The sequence below is a fragment of the Lolium perenne genome, chromosome 4 (genome assembly GCF_019359855.2).
Source record: "Lolium perenne isolate Kyuss_39 chromosome 4, Kyuss_2.0, whole genome shotgun sequence".
NCBI lineage: Eukaryota > Viridiplantae > Streptophyta > Magnoliopsida > Poales > Poaceae > Lolium > Lolium perenne.
The window spans coordinates 50,738,068-50,759,362 of NC_067247.2; the positions used below are offsets into that span (position 1 = coordinate 50,738,068).

The window sequence follows — 21,295 nt, forward strand, 5'->3', positions numbered from 1 at the left end:
TTCCTGTTGGTGGCTAGTACCATTTCCTGTGATATATGGGCAGGTGGAAGACCACACATGCTAAGTGGGCTCCTGCGGGACGCCCACTTAACAAGTGCGGGACTGTGCGGGCCTTCCACAGGCAGTCCCACCTGCAAGCCATCAGCGCCCCGGACTCGCTCCCGTCGTTGGCAATGGCATCATTAGAGCATCTCGCGCTAAAACGGCCGCGCGGAAAAAAACTGCCGGTTTGGCCCGCGGGTGTCCCGCGCGAAGCTCCAGCAAGAAAAAAGCGCGCGCGCTAAAATCTATCTTTACCCCGCGCGCCGGGAGAATTACCGCGTCCACTGTCGCGCGCGCTATAAACGCGAACGCGTCAACGACCTGAACTTTTCACGCGCCACTTCATCTTTGCGCCGCTCCGTCTCTCTCCCCACCTCTCCCGCCGACGCTACGCCTCCGCGCCGCCGCCCCACCTCCGGCTACCACGGCGTTCGGGCGCGGCCGAGCGGCCGGTTCGACGCGGAAATCCGCTCCGGCGACAAGCGGATCCATCTCGGCACGTTCGATACGGCGCACGAGGCGGCGCGGGCGTACGACGCCGTCGCCTGGCGACTCGGCCGCTCCCGCCGGACCATGAACTTTCATGATGTCTGGACGCGGGAGCAGGCGGAGATGCTCGCGCCGCCGCCGCCGGTCATCACGCGCGAGCAGCAGCGCCGACAACGGGAGCTAGAGTAGCGCCTCCTCATCGCCGAGCGCGACGAGGCCCCCCGCCTCGAGTGGGCGCGCCGATTCCCCGAAGACGTCGCCGCCACGGAAGCCTTCTACGCGCGGAAGGAGGAGGAGAAGGCGGCGGCGAAAGCGAAGAAGAAAGCGAACCGCGAGAAGCGCCGCGCCGAGTCCGCGGCGAGGAAGGCGGCTCGGAAGGAGGAGGAAAAGAAGAACGACGCAGGGCCGTCCACCATCGTCCTCTCCTCCTCCTCCTCCTTCGAGTGGACTACGACGCCGGTGTCGGAGACGACTCCGAGCACCCACTCCTCGGACTACGACTGGGATTCGGAGTAGGACTAGTTTAAATTTGTCAAATTTCGTATTTTCGTCCACTATGTCGCGATGTATCATTGAACTTTTAATATATTTCGTATTTTCGATTAAATTTTCATATTTTGTTTGATTTATTTTGAAATGAAACGGTCGAACTAGCCGTTCGCGCCGCCCGCGCGCTGCAAAATAAAGCGTCCGGCGGAGGTGCTTTTTTGCGCGCCAACGCACGCTGCAAAATGGAGCATCCGGCGGGGGAAAACTCGGTCCGGCGCGCGCCATCGGTTTACAGCGCGGCGGCAGCGTGTTTTAGCGCGCCGATTTATAGCGCGCTTGTTGAAAATTAGATCTGTTGATTGGCTAGTGTAGCTCCCGACTTTGTTAAGTTTGCCTTGTCATGTACTACTTCCAGTCGGATTTAATTGACATGGGGTTGTTTTTTTTTGAAACAAGAAATTGACATGGGGTTGTACCTACTTATATGCACGCATTACCTCGCTACACGTCGATCTTTTCTGACTAGAGGTGAAGGAGCGAACGGGTGTGTTGTGCATGTGGCAGTTTTCTGACTAGAGGTGAAGGAGCGAACGGGTGTGTTGTGCATCTGGCAGTGAAAGTGGCATACAGACGGGCGAGCCGGCGAACTCCCGAGTGAGGATCAGATGGATCATGACCTCAACTTCACCTTCAATTCCGCGCGAGACGAGGTGGAGCTGCTGTAGCCTAGATGACACCGTTGCCTGTGAGGCCGTAGCAGGCCATGGCCAACGAAGTGCTTCATGCCCGTGACACTGAAGAAAGAAAATGAGTGACTTAACATATTGGCTAGTGGATGGAAGCAAAATTGGTAGCCCGTAGAAACATGGATATAGACATATGAAGCACCGTATTATAAGCGGCTTGAAAGAAGCGACTATGTGGATTGTCTGAAGCACTGTATCTGACTATAGATGAATCACTCTGACCTGCATTAGTGACACTAATTTCAGTTGCTATGTAAGAAAATTCTTAAGTCGACCAAAGCAATATATTACTAGGATTATTGACCAATTGGATCCGAAGCTAATTGACGGGGTTACTCCATGGCATCCCTAGAGTCCTCTGTGATATCCTTCACTACGAAGATGTATGCCGCTTTGAATTCTCCCCATCTGTGATGCATTTGTGAACGGCTCTTTTCTAGAAACGGCTCAGGAATTTAATTTGGCTCCCGGGTGTATATGCTCACTCCACCCAAAAAATATATTTTTAATTGTCAAAAAATCCATACAAATTTTTTGCAAGTACATCTTGGCAATCTATGTGCATTCATACAGGTATAACAAAGGAAATTATTAACAATCATCTATGATATCTTATATTGAATAAGGTTTTGTAGTAGTGAATATCAATTGCCGACACACCAATGCTGTGGGAACTCATGGGCATTCATCTCATTGTTTGAAATGAATGCTTTACCAACCTTCACTTATGTGAATAACACCGAGTCCTCTCTATATAGTATCCTCCATTTTCCTAAATAGTCAGCAAGTTTTGTTGTCCAACCTCGACACGATGAGAGAGGATCAGAAGCGATAGGAGAAATTGTGGGAATGTGAGACATTGGGACAAATGGAACATCTAGGGTTTTTGGTACAACATAAGTAATGTTCAATCATAGGTGTTGATGTACATTTATTTTTTCTAATTTTCACTAGCATTAACTCATTTGTGCTATGTGAAAGCGTAAGCAAATGATTTTTAGTTGATACAAGGGCGAAGAATGTACAATTGCCCTCTCTAAGGTTATTTCAATGCCAACATTTTTGGGGATTTACATGATCTTCAAATACAATTTTGACTACTAACTTTGAGAACTTATGAGCAATATATATTTAAGTATTTACATTTTTTTGTAAAGATACTAACTATGACAATTTCTGAGTACGCTCGTACTCATCCTTTCTGTCTTGAACTCCTGCTTATATTGGGAGTTGCAAAGAAGAATCTAATGTGAAACTCAAAAATTGAGGAGTCAACTACTACCAGAGGCAGAACTCAATTAGCAAAGTCAATGGAGTCAACTTCTACAACAATCATTGTGGAAACTTAGACTAAAAATAGGAGGGAACCAATTCCCTAATCCTAGTACCTAAATGGCTTGAGTTTAGTTCTAGTTTCTTTAGTAAGCCAAGTATCTTTATAGGTAGAGCTAGGGATAATTCTAGTCTACGAGTTGTTTTCCTGGAGTTTTATTTGTAGTTTTATGTCATTGCAATTAGGAGGCTGTGATGATCTTTTGTAAAGAGTTAAAGTTGTAATTCTATAGACATACTTTGGACCGCAATGTTTCTGTTGTACCACTATCAGGGATGTAATATTGGTGGAATATTATTTCATTGGTGTTATGTCAACAACTTGCGTACTAGAACATGCAGTGGTATGTTGGGTCACCACAATTGGTATCAGAGCAAATGATTTGATCTTAAGATTGAAACCCTTTAAAGGAGACACTAGGTTGGGTAGTGTCTATAGGAAGTTACCTTATCTAAACCAAATCTTTTTAAGACTTGGAATTTGCACTTGAGAATAATTCTGACACACTTGAGTCAATGTTTCTAACCTATCTTTCTTAAGTAAAGTTAGTTAGTTGTCTTGCTTCATTCTCAATTAGTAGAACACCATTGGAGTCTTAAGATAGTAGGTGATAGTAGACCACAATTGATATACAATAAGTGGTAGTCCAAAGAGAAGATCCAACCATAAGGAAGGTATCCTATTCGAAATACCAAGTCAAGTTAGGATTATATTAGATTCATCTGAAGTAGAATATAATGGTGCTATCTAATAAAGAGAATCCATTGAACATATCCAATGATTAATTAAATTCGATGGATACCAAAGTATGGTACAACCAAGAAGGAGTACGCTGAGAGAAAACATGTTTGAAGACAGTGGTGAAATACATGTCTCAAACCGTGGCAACCATACCACGTACGCAAAGTATCTGGAGAGAATATATTAAGTTAATCGTCAATAGAACGAAAGGTAAATCAAAACTCAATAGGAAGGTCCATATAGGTCAGCCACGAAATTTTTTAGACCACCTTGTTCAAGTTTATCCGATTTGCAAATTGACGGTAGAAGTAAATGTTGAGACAAATAGTACTATGCCATATATGTGGTAAGTATCACGATGATCACCTATATTATGAGTTGTTGTATACTATACATCCGAGCCTGATGTTTGGAGATTTCATACTCAACTATTGTATTCAGGCTTATAATGATGTGTATCATACGCACAAAGCTGAATCTTCTTGGATTTTATTGAGTAAACAGATCCATACATGAAGTTTGACTTTGATATGCAAGTGCATGTTGCAATATCAAGTTCTTACTTGATATTATAGATCTAGGGGTAATGTGGTTCGTGTGGAGGAGATACGAATTCTAAAGATTGTAAAGAAACGATGAAAGTTTAGCAGAAGAAGGAAGCGAAGGTGAAGAAAACAACACCAATACTTTGAATGGAGCATCAATCAGTAGGGAGAATAAGTAGGGCCATAGTCATTATGGAAGAGGGAATGCAAGAGAAGTCACTTATGATACCACATTCAAAGTGTCAACTAGTGCTTTTGTTGCGAACACAAACCTGGAGGAAGAAAAATTGAAAAGTGAAACCACAACTGATAAGGTATACCGCAACTGATATAGGAAGAGAAAGTACAAGAAGTCACGTTCAATTGAATATAACTTATAAAAGAGTCCACACATGGTATCAAATAAGCCATAACTTGTATTACATAGTCCGCAGTTGGTATATTGGTAACAAGAAGTGGTTAACAAAGAAAACCCTACCAGTTAAATAACTATGACATATGAGAATTTAGTCGGAGAATTCACACCGGCTATCCACAATTGCGTGGATATACCGCAAAGTTCTTCGTGGAACTACAGAAAAGTACAAAACATAAGCCAGACTAATACCAATATTCTAACCATGAGTCCAATAATTGGAAGAAAAGGAGTTTGAAGACCATTACAAAACTCCAAGCGGGAGAGTAAAGACTGAACTAGAATATTGAGATTTGCCAATTAGAGTAAGATATAAGAAGATGGTGTGAACTGAGAGGAAGTCAAATCTTATTTTCATAACTTTGTTATGAAGCTAGTACCCATAAAAGTACTCTTAGAAGGATGTCAGACCAAAAGTCGAGTTCATACCTCAAGGAAGTAAGAGTTAGACTTTAACTTGAGCAAGTGAGTAATAATTACTCGGAAGTAACAGAACTAAATTAAGTCAAAGGTGATGAATTATATTTGAAGAAGATGTCAAAGATCAACCAAAGCTCAATAAGGCAGACTGAAGGAGTTAGAATAGTTTGACCATATCAAAAGTATATGCTAACATATAGATACCCAGAGTATCCCTTTCATGCATGGAACTTAAAACTACGAAAAGATACTTGGAGATATAAAGAAGAATCCACAATTTAGGGAATAACCCACTAAAAATATTGTTGGGTAACACGTATAGAAAACAAAAAAAATCTTACGCGTAACCAAGATCATATGTGAGAGAGGAGGCAACAGACATACCCTTGCAACATAAAACTAGACGCCTCTACTTTATCTTATAGCAATTTTACGTGACTGTTAGGCCTTTCGCAAAGAACCATTCTTACCTACAAACATAAAACCACAACGCCGATTAGACAATTGTTTCTATTACACCCCTTTTGGGGCCCTCGATTGCAAATATACCATTCCGCTAAAGTAAGAGAGACAGACACCCCTAGCCGCTTATATGGTACAAGCAATATGTCAAGTGCGGAACCAGTCTCGCGTAATTAAGTGTACGCATGAGGTCGGTCGGGGCCATTTATCGAACAACGCCCTAGTATGAGCAGGTTCACGTGAGAGGGTAACAATTATATAATCGATGCCCACACGCTACGCATGTTTTCTAACCGTACAAGAATAACTACGCATAGATTGGCTATGATACCACTTAATGATATGACTTCATTGTCAATGAAGTGTTTCCATGATCGGGAAACCTCGATCATCGATTGGCCTCAATCAACTAGTTTGTGTATGCTCACTATGAACCCTGGTTTGTTTACAATAACACACATGTATCAATTTTTTCTATTAATATAGTCATAGAATGACACAAAACTATTATGAACAAAGGAGATAAAATAATAAATATTACTTACTATTTGCCTCTAGAGCACTATCTCCAACACAACTTATATGTGGTTCATGCATTGTATCATTTATTATGTTGTAGACTTATCTTGTTTTGGGGTTGTGATGTTATGGTAACATAGTTAGTTACCACCTCACTCCCTTTATTTATTTATTTATTGTCATGCCATGTCACCAAAATGTCTTGAGATGTGTGATGTTACTAGCTATGTTACTCCCACTATGAGTAGTCTAAGGCGTATTCGAGAACCCTAAATTACCCATCCTATGGTATAGTGACCCATGCAAGTAAGCGATCCAAATTCGGTGACTAACCATGCATTTAGTTAATTTTGCTCTAGAAAATAATAAGGAAAACACTTAGTATCCGGCGATCGATCCCGTGCGGGGAGATCGCTCGCCTCGATCGTGCGTCGGCTCTCGCTCATTTTGGGCCAACTTCCACGTGCACTGAAGCCCACCAACACCTATACCAGCTACGTTGAAGCCCCCCCCCCCCCCCGCCGAGGTAAGTTGATGTTAGGTGATATGCATGCGCGTTTCTTTTAAAAAGGTGATATGCATGCACACAATCACATATAAGGCTAGCTACGGCATAGCTGCTCTACCCGGTAGCATGTGTATGATGTAGTCTTCGATGGTTCTTCTAGCTAATTGCACTCATGCACGCCAAGCTTTTGGTAGGTTGATCACCTCGGCAACTTGTCTAGCCTTCCTTAGTTCATCATGCCATCATCTGGGCACCTTAGTAACCACTCCGATCAAGTCGGCATGTATCATACTCAAATAAAAAACCTCCAAGCCTGCACCCGTGATGTAATCCAATCCCTCTTATGACTTCGAATACGATGATCCCGTGAAAGATGATGGGAAGTTGAAACGGACGTGGGGTCGCTGAATGTAGTGTTGACAGGCCTCTAGGAAGCCGAGTTTGTGGGCGCCGTTGCAAAACCGGAAAGTGCGGAGCCACCATGTTGCATATGTTCACCTAATATATTTTGAACACAGTCACGGTATGTAGTGAACACACACACGAGATGTTCCTTGGTTTTTCGTGGCGCCTGCTTGAAAGGACGAGATGTCTCCTAGAGGGGGGTGAATAGGCGTTTAAAAACTCTTGCGGATTTGGCTTGTAAGAATGCGGAATTAAACTAACATTTAGTTTACAAGCACAACTTCTAAATATGCTAGGCTCAACTAAGTGCAACAATAACAACTAGAGCTAAGCAAGATAGGCACAAGATATATGAAGCACAAGTGATAGCAAGATATATGTACTTCAAGCACGATGGCTATCACAAGGAAAGTAAGCTCGGGTATAGAAATAACCGAGGCACGCTGAGACGAGGATGTTTTCCCGTGTTCCCTTCCTTTGCAAGAAGGTACGTCACGTTTGGAGGAGTGGAGGTCCCACGAAGGATTCCCCAACGCCACGAAGGCTCACCCTATTCTCCGAGCCACACCCACGAAGGATAATGGCCCTTTCCTTATGGTTAGCTTTTCCTCCACTCCGGAGATGGCAAGCTCCACAACCACTTCACAAGCTCCACGAAGGAGAAGCCCGGGCCTCTTCACAATCTTCCTTGAAGAGATCACCGGAGCACCAACCGCCAAGCCAACTAGGAGGTCTCCCTCCAAGAGTAACAAGCTCACGGTCTCTCACTCGAACTAATCGTGGTGGAGAGCTCAACACTATGCAATGATGCAAAGCAAGAACATTAGAGGTGTTCAAATCCTTCACACTCAAATCCCACCAAAGCAACAAATGCTAGGATGAGATTAGAGAGGAAGAACAAGGAGGAAATCAACAAATGACTCCAAGATCTAGATCTAAAGAGTTCCCCTCACTTAGAGGAGAGATGGATTGGTGGGGATTGTAGATCTAGATCTCCTCTCTTAGATCCCTCAAGAATGAGCTAAAATCATGGGGGAATCAAGAGATAGGGCAAGTTCTTCAAAGTCAACAATGGAGGAGAGAGAATGGAAGAACTTATCCAGCCCAAGCAGGTGGAAGAAGGCCTATTTATAGTCTAGGGAGAAATATAACCGTTGGGTGAGTTTCAGCACAGCATACTCGAGGAGGCCGGTCAACCGGGCCTGGGACCGGGCCGTCCGGTCCAGGTGCTAGTCAGACTGGGCCACAGGCCGGACCCGGCCGGTCCAAACCGGGCTTGTGACCGGGCCATGACCGAGACAGTTCTGTGTCTTACAGTACATGGCCTCGGTTGGCACCAGTCCACGGGCCGGTTTGAACGGGGCCATCCGGTGGGACGGCTGGTCACGCCGGGCAAGAAACCGGGCCAGCAGGAAAAACATGTTATACAAAAACTATGATAACTTTTGTGTCCGGACCCCCGATTGACATGAAACCAATTTTGTTGGAAAGATAACGACGAATAGAACCCCAACAAAAAGAAAGAAAGAGAAAATAGAAAAGAAGCAAAAAGAGCTACATAGCTGCGTGTGTTACAAAAAGAAAGTCCAAAAAGAAAAAGTGAAGTGCTAGTAAGATTCAAGTGAAGGCCTAATTTACTTTTCTGCGCCTGTAGTTGAGCAATCTTGTGCCTGTTTTGTTGAGACTCCTCACAGGATATTTTTAGATGTTTTAGAGAGGGAGTCTCCCACCGTCAAGAAACGGTGAAGACGTCCAAACTCGAAAACGCAATAGAAGATGCATGCGGATTCCGTTTTCGATGAACTTGGGCTTGTTGTAAAGATAGCAACAAGCTCAAGAACCTCTCACAGAGGAACACTAAGAAGCAATAGGGATATGCAAAGTATGCAAAGGATTGAGCTCCCTAAGACGATGTGATCAAGTTACCCAACCGAAAGCCTCTTTTGATAGTGCGGCTATCTATCCTATAATTCGGTCTCCCATCAACCACCTTGAGACCGGTAAAAGGAAAACCTATCAAGGCCATACCTTTTCCTTGCACATCCCGCTTGATCTTGATGATAACTCTTCAAGCTCCACTCAAGCCGGAATGTCTCACTTGATCATTGTTGCTTCGTGAAGACTCACAAATGCTCCCCCATACACTATGATGGGAAAGCTCCATTGATGCACATCTTCACATGTCCATTATCACCAAATGGACGGCAAGCTTCAAACATATGATCCTCTCGAGATGCTCAACTTGAACTTGCCCAACTCAACCTTGATGACGATCACCACTTGCCGTCATCCTCTCATGGGCTATATGAGATATCACTTCTGAAGCATGCCCATGGAAATATACCTAACCCACATAGACAACACAAGGGCACATACATGATGGGTTAGTTCATGAAGCATAATTGACAAGGCTTACCATACCATGTGACTTCACGTGGCACATTCTTCATGCTTCATGTGTTGACTAAACTTGAATCTATGCTTCACTCTTTGTATTGGTCAACCTTGTATCTTCTCATGCTCTATCATACTATGTTGAGGTGTATAAAGAATTCTTCACTTGGAATCAAGCTCTCAAGATCTTGATCATTCATTGCTTATCACATAAGCTAGAGCATGACTAATATTGAGTTCCACATAAGAACTCTATCTTCATTTCTTCTTCTTGATCATATCACATATATATCTTCAAATCGATGATCTTGATGCCAATACACAAGGTATATCTTTATCTTCATGTCGTCCATACTTAAATCCAACACATGTAATACAAGTAGTACCTATGGAATATTCCTTCATATAAACTCAATGAAAACATTAGTCCATAGGGGTTTTCATTAATTACCAAAACCACACATAGGGGCAATATACCCTTACACTGCTACAAATGTGCTTTTCTCGGATGTTTCAAATGTTGCATAAGTGTTTTTTTTTGTAACAAACACGTTTTATGAGTTTTGTTGAGAAAGCACAGACGAAAAGTTCCATGGTATTATGGACGTTTGCTACAAATTTGTGTTCCACTCAGGTTTTTCAATGTTGCATATGAGGTCCCAAATTGTAGCAAATGTGTATGACTTTTGTTGCATACTCGCATGCCGGATGATGTAAGGATTTCTGGCTGTTTGCCAAAAATTTATGTGTTTTCTCGATTTTTTCTAGTATTGCAACAAACTCGTGGTTTTTTTTGGGTTATTCATTTGTGGATTTTATTTAAATAAATGATAACTTTTGTTGCAAATGATCTACAACAAAAAATCGTTGCGTAAACACTTTTTGATTCCCACGAACATGTGATTTTTTAGTTGTAATAGTTTGCATTATTTGTTGAAATTGTTGGACGTAATCCCTACTATAGCTTCATGAAGGATCCAACTCCTAAGAGTGTTTGAGCGTTATTTGTTGCAAATCAATCTGTGGCGAAAAGATTGTAATTTAATCACATTTAGTAACACTATTTATTGATTTTTTTGGAAAAAATGTTTGTAATAGTAGTTTGTGTACCTAGATCGAGGGTTTTTATTGCAATATTTGCTATGACACAAATTTGTTGCAGTAGGGTGGCATTTTTTATTGTAAATATCAGGAAGGTCAGGACCAAATGATATACCCTTTCAGTTGAAGTGGTGAAACAACAAAAGGCAAAAATGCCTTTTCCAAAAGCGGGAGGCTCAAATGCAAAAGTGTGTTACAACTTCTCCTAGACGTTAGATGTCAATTTCGTCAATCTTAAGATCCACCGGATCAGATCTTCTACGCAGTCTCTCGAAGGTGCTAATATGGGTAGGGTGTGCGTGCGTGCGTTCATAAAGAATAGTGTATGCGCGTATGTGTGAGCGTCTTTTTTTTGACGATTTCAACGGAGTTGCTACGTTGTGCGAACCGCACATGCATGACCAAAGCCATGTGTTGATATGTGCCTTCTTTTGGCACTATGTGTGAGCGTCTTTGATTGCACTGTGTTTCAAAAAAAAATTCCGGGAAACCATTTTCATTCGCCCCGAGAGCTAGTAGAAAACTAGAAATAGGCGGATCCGCATCCCGGCCGTCCATCCGAGCTCCCGCCATCCTGCCTCGCCCACTGACAACCAGTCCTGTACACCAAGGGGCCCACACGGCAGTGGCACAAATCCGCCCCACGGGGCCCACCACATTTGGTTCTCGCTCGCTCTGGCTGTGCCTCCTCCCTCTGGAACCGCGCGCCCTCCCCGATCCAAGCGAGCAACCTCCCGCCTCCTCGCGGCCCCTCCACCGCTCGTCTCCAATGCCACCACCGCCGCCGCCGCGGCCGTGCGCGTAGGCTCTCCCGGCGATGGGAAACAGCTGCAACGGCCCGAACGCCGCCGGCCGCAACGGCTTCTTGGCCTCCGTCGCCATCTGGCGCCCCGCGAAGCCCGCCGACGAGGCCGCGCCTCCAGCCGCCCTCCCGGCGTCCACCTCCGACAAGAAGGCGCCAGAGCCCGTCACCATCCCCGCCGGCGAACACTCCTCCCATCACGCCTCACGCGCCTCCGACCCGCCTCCCTCCAAGTCCGCCGAGCCGCAGCAGGCCCAGGCCCCTCCGGCCAAGAAGCCCGTGCCCAAGGTCAAGCGCGTCCAGAGCGCCGGCCTCCGCGCCGACTGCGTCCTCAAGCGCGACGTCAACACCGCCCGCCTCAAGGACCTCTACACCATCGGCAAGAAGCTGGGGCAGGGCCAGTTCGGCACCACCTACCTCTGCGTCGAGAAGGCCACCGGCAAGGAGTTTGCCTGCAAGTCCATCGCCAAGCGGAAGCTGCTCACCGATGAGGATGTCGAGGACGTGCGCCGCGAGATCCAGATCATGCACCACCTCGCCGGACACCAGAACGTCGTATCCATCGTCGACGCATACGAGGACGCCGTCGCCGTGCAGCTCGTCATGGAGCTCTGCGCCGGGGGCGAGCTGTTCGACAGAATCATCCAGAGGGGGCATTACTCCGAGAAGGCCGCGGCGCAGCTCACGCGGGTGATCGTGGGCGTCGTGGAGGCGTGCCACTCGCTTGGGGTCATGCATAGGGATCTCAAGCCCGAGAATTTCTTGTTCGTCAACCAGAAGGAGGACTCGCCGCTCAAGGCCATTGATTTCGGGCTCTCCATATTCTTCACGCCAGGTATGGCCGGGCCCCTAACAATGCAATGCAGTGCAATCTTGTGTATTTCGTGGCATGTTTTGCTGATGCGAGTCTCGAGCGTGGTGAAATTAATTACTGATTCAGCCGTGATTGTTTATGTGAAAATTGCTTGCGCAAGCATCCGCTCTATGTTTATGCGAAGCCCGTGGCTGGATGGCAGCTTGGATGCACACAACACATCCACAGCCAGTTGCACATAAGACAACCTGATTAGGATGAAAAAAGTGTTTCCCTGTAAAAAAAAAGGCGGCCCCATCCCCTCCAGTGCACGCCTGAACGTGCCAAGTGATATCTAAAAAACAAGTGATGCATCCTTTCATCTTTGTTGCAAAAGCAGCACCTTCTCTTGCACAGTCGTAAGCTTGTTTTCTTTATTTTTGTTGCCAGTTCTGCCATAGATGTTTCTAAGATGTGATGTAGCAACTAGAAGTAGATATGCACCTGCAGATTTATACCACTGTTCTTTTCGATAAGGGACATTTTATTACTTAAAATGATTTTAAGCATTACACCTAGCCTATGCATAACTAGGATGCACACAGTCGTTTAGAAGTTCAGTATTAAACAAAAGGAAATAAAAGGAACGATGTAAAAAGCCAACTACTATAAAGCTCCATTGGCTTCAATCCTCCGACTATGCAGCCACCCATGTTGGGAAATAAACTCCCTGGCCATGTTCTCCAACCGTGTAGACACCTCCGTAAAGAGGTCTCGATCTTCCAAACGCTGAAGTGACGACCATGAACGGAGCAAAGCTGTGCACCGGTAAATAACCTGCATGATAGAGGAATTTTTGTCATTAAAAACCTTGTCATTTCTACATAGCCAAAGCGACCATGCTACCGCAATCGCTCCCACTCTGATAATATTTTTGTACCTAGGATCAGCCCCATTTAGCCAATTGCCATAGATGTTTGCAATTCTACGAGGTGGATGTAAGGTAGACCCTAATTGACCATATAGATCTAGCAATCCGACAACTGAAGAAAAGGTGTTTTATTGTCTCATCTTCGTGACAAAACACACATTTCGTACAACCATGCCAGTTACGTTTTACAAGGTTATCTTTAGTAAGAATCACACCTCGACGAAGATACCATGCAAAGAACTTTGTTTTAAGAGGTATCTTCATCTTCCAGATGGATTTATTATTTAAAACCGGTTGTGTTGGGATGCACAAAGCTTTGTACATGGAGCTAACCGGGAATACCACTCTTCTTAAACACTAACGATATGAAAAAGTGTGATAGATGCTATCTGTGTTTTTCCATGAATTACAATCTTAAACTAGCTATAGAGAACCAAGAATATCGATGTGAAATTATGCTCTTATACCCTCTGTCCCTCTCCACCAACTCATTTCAGATGCTATTTTATGATGATGCCATATGTCATAACTTAAATGATTGTGCAGGTCAGATGTTTACAGATGTTGTTGGAAGTCCATACTATGTTGCACCTGAGGTTCTTTTAAAAAACTATGGGCGTGAGGTTGACGTCTGGAGTGCTGGTGTAATAATCTATATCCTGTTGAGTGGGGTTCCACCATTCTGGGATGGTGAGGTTATGTGTAGCTTTTTCAGTAAAATGTTGCATTACCATTTTGCATAATGTATATAAGTTGCTTTAGGTTGATTTTGCTTCTGCTTTCTCGAGCAGAAAGTGAACAAGGGATATTTGAACAAGTTTTGAAAGGTGAACTGGACTTTTCAACTGAACCCTGGCCTAGTATCTCAGATAGTGCGAAGGATTTGGTCAGGAAAATGCTTATCCGTGATCCAAAGAAGAGATTGACTGCCCATGAAGCCCTATGTGAGTAGTATCGCACTGTAGCTATAAGTTAGTACTAAATTAATAATTACTCAGCATCTTCTTAATTTTCAACCAAATCTTCTCTAATCGCCCATCTTCTGCCAGGTCACCCTTGGGTTTGTGTTGATGGAGTTGCTCCTGATAAGCCTCTTGATTCTGCTGTCCTGAGTCGATTGAAACAATTTTCTGCAATGAACAAACTAAAGAAAATGGCCCTTAGGGTGAGCATTGACATTAACTTTCCAGTTCGTGTTATAAGACATGTATAGTGATGTTTGATTTTTACCTGGCGTACGCTTGCAGGTTATTGCCGAGAGTTTGTCAGAAGAAGAAATTGCAGGATTGAAGGAAATGTTTAAAATGCTAGACTCTGATAATAGTGGTCATATCACATTGGAGGAGTTAAAATCTGGCTTGCGGCGAGTTGGTGCTACTTTGATGGACTCCGAAATTGATGCTTTAATGGAAGCAGTAAGTATTCCAAATTATCCCTGCACATTTGTTCCTCAACTTTATAGAAGTTACTGAACATAATTTGGTCTCCTTTCTGTTATTGTGGATTGCAATTTGCAAATTTAGGAAGACCCTTACTCTAAAGTTAAGAGGTTAACTAAATTTCTACTTCCTCCGTTCTAAATAATTGAATTTCTAGGTATATGCTAACTCAAACTTCTCTAGGTTTGACTAAACTTTTAGAAAAATGCGTCAATATCTACGACGCCAAATCTATATAGTACAAAAATATATCATATGATGGAATCTACTGTAGTAAACTAAATTGGTGTTGTAGATGTTGCTGTATTTTTTCAACAAACTGAGTCGAACTTAAAACAGTTTTACTTGGGAGAAACCTAAAACTTCGATTAGTTTGGAAAGGAGGTAATACCTTTATACGTAAGTTGGAAATTAATTTGTATTTTTGTGAGTGCTGCCTACATACCCCCTTTTGTTTTCCGAGGTGGAGAAAGGAATACTTTGTACCCTGGGCAAACAATATTTTCCCAGGAATAGTGTGCCTTAATCCTACCGGGAGGCTACTCTGGCTGGTGCCCACCTGCGCAAACGTCATCTTGATCTCATTTGCAAAACGTTTTCCTTTGTTAAACCTGCTTCATTTGAACTATGATTTATCTTATACTGCATTTATTAATTTGTGTTGGCAGAAATAATATTGTTAGTATTTAGTACTTAGGAGGCCCAACTATATCTTCAAATACAGAATAGTTCGTAAAGTCTATTAGTAGTAATGATTACTCTTATGATGATAGCCTTTGGGTTTTTGACTTTTCTCCCAATGAGGTTCAAGCTCATTTCATGAAAATGTCAGGCAGATATTGACAATAGTGGTACAATCGATTATGGGGAGTTTATTGCTGCAACTATGCACATAAACAAAGTTGACAAGGAGGATAAGCTCTTTACAGCTTTCTCATACTTTGATAAAGACGGCAGTGGTTATATTACTCAAGATGAGCTCCAAAAGGCATGTGAGGAGTTTGGTATTGGAGACACCCGTCTTGAAGATATTATTGGCGATGTTGATAAGGACAATGTAAGTAGATTCCCTGTTCAGGCTGTAAATTTCCAACAGCAGTTTTGTCTAATTGCCCACCATCTTCTGCAGGATGGACGGATCGACTACAATGAGTTCGTTGAAATGATGCAGAAAGGAAATAATCCACTGGGTAGAAAAGGACATCAAAGCAATGTGAACTTTGGTCTTGGAGATGCACTGAAGCTTCGGTAAAAGAGGTAATCTATTACCTATGGGCGTTTTCCCTACTGATTGATAATATTAGATATACTCCAAGTTGAAATTGTATGGTTATCATTTGTTTACCAGCTCTGGAAGATTTGTTTCAGTCCATAATCAGTTACTGTATGACTGGATGCAATCATATAACTGATAGTATTATAACATCCATCTAGTTATTTGGATTCTGCTGGTGTGTCAAGTGACCACACTTCAAATACTAACCATGAGAAAATTTTCAGTGAAGTACTTTTGATGGTTTGATGGTTTTGCTATACTACATGTGCAAGTTATCTCGATTTGAGAAATTATCCCAGGAAAGAAGTTCAGGATTTCTGTTATACAAAAAGCGCAGATTCAGATAGGCTATTAATGCTTGCAGGCCATCACATTCACAGCCACACACATATATACTGATAAATAAATTAAGGTAGACTTTTCCATAAGGAAAAGGTGGCCACCTGAAGGAGTATGTATCTGTGGAGGAAACAGATCCACAGATACGTGGCGAGGACTAAACTATGGAGTGTGTTGGACACGCAAAAAAAAGACGCGTACAATAGCTATGATAAGCTCGATTTAGTTACTACGGACCGTCAGTTGTCCACTTGTCCTTGATCACTTTCAACAATAATTTCGAGATTTGGTTTGCTTGATAAATGTGCAGTTTCGGTAACTATGTGATATTTTCATACTAGGCTAAAATAGTGTGTGCATTTTTGTGCAAAGTTACTCCCTCCGATCTAAATTACTTGTCGCAGAATCTGCAGCAAGTAGGATTGGAGGGAGTACTTTCTTACAGCATTCTCGTTCATAAATATAAATTCCCCATACTCTTACAGCATTCTGGGTCAGATATTAAAATGGAACTCGTTAATGCTGGATCAGCCAAGTTAACCCAACACCAGAATAGCTTGGCAGATACAGTGTGTATGCTTATGTTTTTTCTTGTTTTTATACAGGTGCAGTTAACCAAAATTACCATACAGTGACTCGCAAAAGTTAGCACAGCAGCAGAATAGCTCCCACAGCTTGTCGCATGCAGGCCGGCATTCAGATTATCAGATCTCAATATTCCATTGCAGCTTATTCCAAGTTCTTGGGGGTCTCTGAAGCCAAGCTAATGCGTGCGGCAGTGCCACGAACCACTCTGAAAATTGACATTGATTAGGGAGCTTAACATGGCATCATTTGATTTACCACCATGGAGCATGGACCGCATTGTAGTTCGTTTTCAGCGGTAACAAATTCTTGGTGAAACCGCCATGTACATGCATTGTAAGTAAGCATGAGAGTTGAGTAGGAGAGGTCCTTTTTCTTCCGTCCCTTCAATTTTTTGCACCCGTTCTGAAACCAGCGGCAGGGAGACCCTATCGATGTAAGTGGGACTCCAGCTGCTACGTTTGATCCTCTTCATCTGTGATTCTCTACTGGATAGCGGTTTAGTCTGTCTTGGCATTTTTGTAACGGCAGGTTGTGTGTGTGTCTCTTTGTACTATAGGAAAAAATATCTGACTAACGAAAATGATTCTCCTCCTATTCTGGTGTTCCACTTGATTCAGTGTCTGCCTCACAACCACCGCATCTGGTAGCAACTTCAAGTGACTTGGAGCAGAATAATAGGCTGATGGTTGAACACACAGCAGCACGGCACTGCCGTAAAGATCCTGATTTTGCAAATGGTAATGTCAGAAATAAATTTAATTTGAACGCAGCACTCGCCAGATTGCCAAGAGGATGTTCTTGTAGAGCAAGATGGGGTTTGTGCTGACAGTTGACAGCATATTCAAGGTGAGGGCTCAGTATCTGGGATCTCTTGGCTCAGTAAGAAAGCTTCATTTGGTGATTCCACAGGTTTGGAAGAACCAATAAAGTTGTTTGAACATTCATATGGAACTGTATTGGAGATGAAAATCAATAATGATAGACCTGGAGCAGCTCGCATTTTTGCAATTTGCCAGATTCTGCGTCTACATCTGAAGGTTGCAGAACTAAGAAGGATAAAACTCAGGAGAGTGTTGCATGTTTACATCCTTCATCCAGCAACTTGTGCCTAACTACCTATCGATTGATGCAGAGGCCGGGGCATCGCTCCCATATCGAAAAAAAAAAACTACCTATAGATGGGCAAGCTGCCGAAGGTGTCATCATGCATAAAATTGGCGCAGCCATCCTGAACTTCTTTGATCTGAATGATGATATACCAAATGAAGATAATTCAGAGCCATACGTAGTGTTAGATGAATGCCATGTGACCTCCTTACAGAACAACCATGCTAAGCGTGCGTTTGTGATCGATTTAGAAGTGCCAGCTTGTGAAGATGCTGCCGATACAAGTTGCAGCAGAGGACATTCTTGCTTTGTCAATGGATGTGCCAACCACAGATAAACCCGGTAATAATTTTCTGGAGTGGTTTGCAGAGCTTGCTGTCTCGGGCATTGATGATCATGGCAAGTGGAGGTCCAAGTTTGCATCGGCAATTCCAGTGACGATGATGATTTAGATTTATTTGAATCATTGACACTGAAGCTTGAAGAGACCAAGACTGTTGGATTCTGCAGCAGGCCAATGGAACCCGCAGTAACATATGATGAACAAACCTTTTCACCCTTGAATCTCCTGAACAAGCCAAAGAGAGGCCAGCAAAGGAAGCGTCGGCAGAAGCGTGACTTTCAGAAAAATAGCTTGCCTAGCATCTCGTCACTTCGTCGGCCTGAAATCATCGATGACATCCAGTTACTTGAGGGGTTAGTTCAGACGACTGGGAGTGAGGCCGGGGATTTCCCCCATTTCTAAAAAAAGACGACTGGCAGTCGAGTTTAACTAGGCGACAGCGGGTAAGGGCAAAAAGCCAAAAACCCAAGAAAAGGCTGCCAGATACCGTATAAGAAAGGGAAGCGTTAGTAATCCTCCGGAGGATATTTTCCTCCCAGCCTCCTAGTTCACAGTGATACGTGTCTAATTTCTGCCAAAATTCGGGTTTGCTTCGTCGCAGCAAAAAAAAACCCCATTTTTACTAAAAACCGGTTTGCCCATAGATAAAATAGAAAATACCAGTTGCCCAAAGACCTCGCCTGAGACTCACCAGAACCTTGCCGGGGACCTTGTAGCAATAATTTTGTAGTAAAGTATCAAAACAACAGAATATTCGCAGCAAAAAAACTATACTATCGTAGCTTCGTCAACTACTCGATGGCGCACCGCCGGAAGCCGCATCCTAACTCCGGCAAGCAGCACCATCAGTTGCTTCCTCCACTGACTGTCTGAAGCATCCCTGCTAACCATTTGAAGCACCGCTGCTGACCGTTTGCACTACCGCTGATGACTGTTTGTAGCATTATTGGTGACAGTCCGCCGCCACTCATAATTTGCAGGATCGTCGCTGAGCATTTGCAGCACCTCCCGTCTAAATTCGCAACATCGTCACACTAACTTCGTAGCAGCAAAGGAGATCGGAGAAGGTCTAGGGAGTCTCGACGCCGACCTGCAGCACAGATAGCGAGCACGCCCCGTCATCCTCAACGCCGCCTGCAGCACGCATCGCAAGGGGCGCCTCGACGAGCATTGTCGTCGTTCGACCGGAGGATGTGTCTCATGGAGCTCTGTGGCGGGGCGGGCGGGGCGGGTGGTGCCGCCATCGCAACCAGCCATGATCGAATCTCGGGGGGGCGGCAACCAACCAAGGGCGTGGTGGCGCAGACCGTTGCCAGAGACCCATGGCACGCGGCTGCATCTCACGGTAAGGCGACGACCCACGTGGTAAGGAGGCCGTGTGAGCGAGGAAACAACCGCGGTACGGCGGCGTGAGAAAAGTACGAGGAGAGAGAGAAGAAGAGAAGAAAAAACTAGTGGAGGAGAACCCTCGTCAATGGGATAAAGGAGTGGTGGGACCTAGCCGCATAATCTTGTTCGTTCCTTGGACGCGTGGCGCGCGGTGGAGCAGGAGGCACGATCGCGTCGTAGCGGATATGAAGTCTTTTCCTAAAAGAAAAGGTGGAGATCAGGCGGCCCACGAAACCTGACGACACGGGGAAGAAGAAAGGAAGGCACACGCCGACACAACCAGCTGCTTACACGAATCTTGACACACCGAATCAGACGGCTAAACAGGTGACTGAGATTTATTAAATCTCACGCAACTTAGAACTAGCAATTCCGTTTATTTATGAGGAGTATTCTTCGTAGGCTCAAGATGATGATGCTGCACCTGCACGGCGATGTGGCTGCCTGCATTACAGCTCCGATATTAAATATTTTCATGGCTCTCTGCATTTTTTGGGGGGGCATCTGGTGTATGGTTGTGATCTGATCGTAACTAAAATTGGATGGAATGGGCAAAATCCTAACTCGTACTGATAAATTTAGAAAGTAAAACCATACAGTAGCACGGTAGAATCGCGGTGCTAGCAACCTTTATTCTTAGCTTAAAGAAAGATGACAATATACAGTACTACCTCTATCCATAAAATGATGTCGCAAGTTTATCGAAATTTAGATGTATGTAGATATATTTTAAATTTAAATTTCGACCAATCTATGATATTCCTTTATGGATGGAGGGAGTACTAGGCCGTGGCGTGGCATTGTGTCTCATGCTCGGTATTAGTCATGTTGTTTTTCCCGGCATTTTTGGCGTGTTTTCGGTGCCATATGTTGTGGTTGGTGTTTTAACCGGGGCAATGTTGCATTGAAAATGTTGAGATAATAAAAAAAGCAAACCACACATGTCGTGTGGTGTTCAAACAGACCTACAATCTATGAAAGCATAATCAAGATATATCAATGTTTGAGATTGCTGACCAGGCCTGCCGCCCGGTGCTAACCTCCCTGCCGAGCTAGCTTAAAAGCACGTCTCGTCTGTCATATGCGAGCGATGTGGTACTAAAACGTAAAGCAAAACGGAAATTTCGAAACCCTGGTGCCGTGGCGCTATACTTTGGGCTGCAGTATTTCGGCCCAAACTTCCTCCATAAGTAACCCCTAAATTGCAGTCCAGCCCGGCCTGGACGAGCGTCGAGGATCAGGCCTGGCACAGGAAGAGATGCTTCGCTTCCATTCTGCGCCATGCGCGGGCGTTAAAGTAGTTTTTTTTTTCTTCGATAAGAGCATCTCTAACGGATGCCCTATCTTAGGGCAGCAAAAAACACGTTTAGGGCACCTGTTTTTGCCTTTTAGGTGCTTTAAACTATTTTTGACTCGTCTCCAACAGCTGCCTTATTTTAGGGCACCGCTGCTGCAAAACATTGCATAATTGAGAGATAAAACACATGTATATGAACTAAAGTATGAACTAAAACACTGCAAACAGATCACATACAAATTAACTTCAATCCATAGCATACCATAGTGCAAATGATAGCATAGGTTCACACAAACGACACATAGTTCAACACGAAGACATGGTTCAAAGCATCAAATTAGTTCCAACTACAATAGAACATAGTTCATAAATGGTTGCCATT

General features: G+C 43.9%; 1 protein-coding gene and 1 pseudogene across 1 annotated transcript; both read left to right on the forward strand.

Moving 5' to 3' along the window:
* The first annotated feature begins 11,244 nt into the window (after nucleotides 1-11,244).
* On the forward strand, nucleotides 11,245-17,385 carry LOC127292485 (calcium-dependent protein kinase 11). Its single transcript, XM_051321896.1, has 8 exons — nucleotides 11,245-12,246; nucleotides 13,682-13,825; nucleotides 13,927-14,079; nucleotides 14,185-14,300; nucleotides 14,383-14,550; nucleotides 15,407-15,631; nucleotides 15,704-15,831; nucleotides 16,795-17,385. The coding sequence occupies exons 1-7, from the start codon at nucleotides 11,427-11,429 to the stop codon at nucleotides 15,824-15,826; spliced, it is 1,749 nt and encodes a 582-aa protein (XP_051177856.1). The 5' UTR covers nucleotides 11,245-11,426; the 3' UTR covers nucleotides 15,827-15,831; nucleotides 16,795-17,385.
* A 202-nt stretch (nucleotides 17,386-17,587) lies between these two features.
* On the forward strand, nucleotides 17,588-18,721 carry LOC127346771 (uncharacterized; annotated as a pseudogene).
* The last annotated feature ends 2,574 nt before the right edge of the window (nucleotides 18,722-21,295 follow it).

Coding starts and splice junctions, on each gene's coding strand:
- LOC127292485 (XM_051321896.1), top strand. CDS start 11,427: ATGGGAAACAGCTGCAACGGCCCGAACGCCGCCGGCCGCAACGGCTTC. Junction 14,080..14,184: donor GACTGCCCATGAAGCCCTAT/GTGAGTAGTATC, acceptor ATCTTCTGCCAG/GTCACCCTTGGGTTTGTGTT. Junction 14,301..14,382: donor TAAAGAAAATGGCCCTTAGG/GTGAGCATTGAC, acceptor GTACGCTTGCAG/GTTATTGCCGAGAGTTTGTC.